Source organism: Nicotiana attenuata, unplaced genomic scaffold (genome assembly GCF_001879085.1).
Source record: "Nicotiana attenuata strain UT unplaced genomic scaffold, NIATTr2, whole genome shotgun sequence".
In the NCBI taxonomy this organism is placed as follows: Eukaryota; Viridiplantae; Streptophyta; class Magnoliopsida; order Solanales; family Solanaceae; genus Nicotiana; species Nicotiana attenuata.
The window spans coordinates 102,698-107,202 of NW_017672396.1; the positions used below are offsets into that span (position 1 = coordinate 102,698).

Here is a 4,505-nt window from a genome sequence, read left to right on the forward strand (position 1 = left end):
ATTCAAAACCGAACCGAACCCACCGATGCCCACCCCTATTTCTGAAGACATAATATTGCCTCCAATGCTAAAGAACAACTCATCAACCCCTTGCGAGTCTGCAGAGCCATTTGGCATGTCTGTGGGGCGGTAGTACCACCGCACATTAACATTTGGACAGTAAGTTTTTTTCTTGGCACGGACTGGTCGAATACTCACTATTTCTTCCACATACGGTATTTTACCTTTGATGTAATTAAAATAGCATCGCCAACTGAGAGAGAACGGGGAGACAAAAGATTACATTTTAAAGCTCCAACAGTCAAACAATTATTCCACCACAAAAAAAAAAAAAACACTTTTGATTGGGAAAAAAGGGGAGTGTTACTACCATTTACGACATTGAGTTTTTCATTTTTCTTCTATTAGATCTTTATATTGTTTTTATTTTTGTAAGAGCATTTTTCGCGGGCAAGTACACTAGTGTAATCTCAGAAACACACATAAACATACGGAGAGATAAAGAAGTGCTAAGTGTGAAAAAAAAAAACATAACACACTACAACACAACAATAACAACATACCCAGTGTAATCCTCTAACAGCACTAATACAGGAGCTCAAGTGTCATGCTATTGGGTGAGTAATCTAAAATTTTATGTCCTAACCTCTCCTTAATTTTTCCAAAACGTGCATCAACGATGCTGACCTTGCTTGTATCACAGGACATAATAAAAGGAAAACGAAATAGCATGTTATATTTCAAGCAATATATCATAGATGACAAAAACTACGCAATACTTCCTCATGTCTCGAATATAGCTATTGACAAAAGTGAGTTGCATTTAAATAGTGGTTCACTCTAAACCTTTACCCTTTCAAGATCACTGTTTTTTTCCCATTTTTGAGACTGCAGGATACGTGATAAGACATGAAGAAAACTCAGTTACCTGAGAGAGAAGCTTATCATCTTTAATTTGGCCGTTGGTCCTTCTATAAACAAATAGCGACCAATAGATTGCTTTTTGCTTTCACACAATCAGCAACTGACAGATAGTCAGAACAGAAAAACAGAGCCTTTGTCGAAGGAATTGCAAGTAAAACCAGAAATAATAGGTCAACCACGCTGTCAAAATAACAGACAGCATGCATGTTGCAAGCTATATTCACTGTTGAATCAAAAAGAAGAAAAGCACCATTTAAGCCACACGGCCACTATGTCAATAAGGACTAGCAATGTCACATAATTATATACTCCCTTCGTTTCATATTATATGAGGTAGTTTGACTCGTCACGGAGTTTAAGAAAAAAGAAGAAGACTTTTGAAACTTGTGGTCTTAAAAGCTTAAGGGGTAAAAAGTTTGTGGGGCCATGACATTTTGTGTGGCTATAAAAACTTCTCATTAAGGATAAATGGGTAAAATGAAAGAGTTTAAAGTTGAATTATTTCCAAATTTAGAAATGTGTCATTTGTTTTGGAACAGACTAGAAAGGAAAGTACTTCGTTTAATATGAAACGGAGGGAGTAGTTCAGAACAAACTAATGTCAGATAAGAGCTGGATACTGCTTGGCCTCCTGTCTCACTCGTCTCTTGTACTCAGCAATATCTTGCAAAAGCAAGGTCACATATTGTAACGGTAAGCTAAACAGGGATTTATACGATCTACTCAAATATCGCAGTTCAAATGCACCATGTTCTCCGAAGGAAAACCGACAGTTAATTTTCTTCTTAATAATTTCACTAAAATATTTTGGCATTTAATAGCCATTTGGAATCCCTTCTACAATCCAACAGTATCTCAAACAGTTTTTTTGGGGATTTTGAACACTGTTAAAATTAAATTGTTATCTAGGCATCTACGTACACATTGCAGAATTGAAAGCTGTAAAAGGTTTCAATAATCAACATGTCAACTTAATTTAATTTTTTCCTAAAAAAAGGTCCATGAAATACACGTCCAGCTTGAGTAAACTACCTGAATGTATCCAACAGTTTGTGCTGAATCATTAGGATTTGGCTGGTCAAGCAACTCTTGGATACCCACCAAAATTTGTTTAACTGTAATGGTAGGCCTCCACCCCTAAAGAAGGTTATAGCCAACACAAGAATCAAATGGAAGCTGTTATACCATACAGGACTGACAAAGTAACACAACAGCAATGACAAGAACAAACAGCAACGACAAGAACTTACACTGTCCTCACTGAGGATAGACAGGCATACTGTTCCTGATGGATAGACATTAGGATGAATGAAACTTTGAGGGAACCTGCACTTGGGTGGTTTGCTAGGATAGTCTTCACTGAAGTGCATCGTTATTGGATAGAAGCCGCCCTCCCAGTCAGTCTGTGTCAATTACAACTTTGCATTGCCATTATTGCTGAGGCTTACAAATTCTGTGACGGTAAAACCTAAACGACCCAACTATGACTAAAACCATAAACTTCCCTTTTTTTTAATAAGGATAAACTTCCCAAAAGCTTCTAGAACTTGAAAGTTGTAAGTAGTAAATTAGAGCATCTTCCTGAAACTCAAGATGAGAATGAGAGAGAGAGATTAGCATATGCCATGCGTAAAGGATTGTCACATGATCGATTGTTAACTGCAAGTCGCTAACAGAACTAAGACCAAGAATTCCTTCTTCGTGATCAAGTAAAGAAATACAAATGGCAGCACTAACTAAAATCAAGCATTTCAACACAACATCGTCTCACTCTTATGCAAAGAATTTTTATTGTAGCTATTAAAGTTCAAACCTTAAAGGTATTCGGGAAAATGGTCTTCTACATTATCGCAAAGATCATGTTTTTCTTCCGTTTTATACTATAATCTGGGGAAAATGCACACTTACCTAACCAGGCTATACTATAATCAAGCACTTCCTCACTTTGTTTAGCACAACGTAAAAACCTCTTCGCTGCCCAATGCCCTCTCAAGTCTCAATACCAAAATGCAAATGCTATTCCAAAAAGTAACTGTAAATTGATTTCAGGTCTACGGTTGCCAATGCCATTCATGAAATCACTACACTATCTATAACCTTTATGAATAATTCAGTAAGATGAATTTTATGAACGCCATCAAAGGGTCTTTCCTATAGATTTTAGATAATATAATAGAGACCTGTTAGTTGCCTAATTTCTAAATGCACCATTAGACTACATAATATTTCACCTAGGGATCAAGATTTTCTTCATTTGAAACATCATCAAGTCTAATTTCTCAATCATTCATAGACTCCCGAAGTCGAAGAGTCTGTTCAAGTTAATATTTTTATTTTTTAATGCATGGTACTTTATAATTCAACCTCCTTCCCCAAGGTTATTTCTTTTCCAATGCAATATGTGTTCCTTTTTTTTTTAATGGAGAATCAAACATCTTCAACCATAGGAAAAAAAATATTTTCCTGGATTAGGATACAAATAGGGAAAATGCAAGTTGCTCCTAGTACTTGTTATGATCAAGCTGAAACCTTATTTTTATAAATATTATAATAAAGGAACTGTTATTTTATTGATTCATCAACACATTGGAGTTTTATTTTTTCTTTCCAGAGAGATTACTTTCCATTTGTGGATGTTTAAGCTTCATCCAAAATCATTAAAAGAAAGTGTATGCTGAACGAGGTGAAAGCTTACTCTTTGTATAGACGAAGCCAAGGAAAGCATAAGCATCCAAAAATGCGCAAAAAAGAATAGTCAGGATTCATGTTAAACAAAACTTTAAATGGAGATTTGTGATTCAGACGGGGAGTTGGAAGTCTATTGATAGTGTGAACAGCAGTTTCAAAAGCATTAGTCCAAAATTTTTCTGGAACATTAGCACGTGTTAACAATGCACGTCTTGTCTCAACAATATGACGATGTTTACGATCAGCACAACCATTCTGCTCTGGCGTGTAGGGACATGAAGAGCATTGTGTAATACCATTCTCGCACAAATAACATGAAGAGCGTTGTGTAATAACATTCTCTCGTAAATAAGTAGTTAAGGCTTGAAATTCGCCCCCCACCACCCCCAAATCTGCTTGAAAGGATTTGATAGGGCGACCAAAGTATTTTTCAACAATTGTCCGAAATTGGATAAAGACGGATAATACTTCAGATTTAAATTGGAGAAAATAAATCCAGGTATATTTGCTAAAATGATCAAAGAATATAACATAATAGCGATATCCATCATTAGAAGTAACAGGGGCCAGACTCCAAACGTCAGAACAAATCAAATCTAAAGGGCCATTGGCCTTAAAACTAGACTCAACAAAAGGAATTTTGTGACTCTTGCTAACAGCACAAGCTGAACATAAAGCAGAAGACTTAAAATTGATGTTTTAACTAAACTCCTAACACATTTACATGCTTAATCACAATCATAACATTTATTCTTAGGAAAAATCGAACATAATCATGCTCTAGCAGTCCAAACCAAGTTCAAATCTTTATTACTTGTGAAAGTATCTGTAAAACAAAGTTAAAGAGTTACCTGGGTCGTAGAATTATAAAAATACAGCAGCTAAACCAGCAA

General features: G+C 35.7%; 1 protein-coding gene across 1 annotated transcript; it reads right to left on the reverse strand.

The window, feature by feature from the left end:
• Positions 1-1,525: 1,525 nt before the first annotated feature.
• On the reverse strand, positions 1,526-3,911 carry LOC109213043 (SUMO-conjugating enzyme SCE1-like). Its single transcript, XM_019376792.1, has 4 exons — positions 3,852-3,911; positions 2,175-2,327; positions 1,963-2,061; positions 1,526-1,603 (listed from the first exon to the last, which is right to left on the reverse strand). Exons 1-4 carry the CDS (start codon positions 3,909-3,911, stop codon positions 1,526-1,528), a joined length of 390 nt encoding a protein of 129 aa, XP_019232337.1.
• Between the last annotated feature and the right edge of the window lie 594 nt (positions 3,912-4,505).

Excerpts from the sequence above, each read along its gene's own strand:
- LOC109213043 (XM_019376792.1), bottom strand. The coding sequence starts at position 3,911 with ATGGTATTACACAATGCTCTTCATGTCCCTACACGCCAGAGCAGAATG. Across the intron at positions 2,328-3,851 it reads GCAGAATGGTTGTGCTGATC|ACTGACTGGGAGGGCGGCTT; the intron begins GTAAACATCGTC and ends TAATTGACACAG. Across the intron at positions 2,062-2,174 it reads CTATCCTCAGTGAGGACAGT|GGGTGGAGGCCTACCATTAC; the intron begins GTAAGTTCTTGT and ends AACCTTCTTTAG.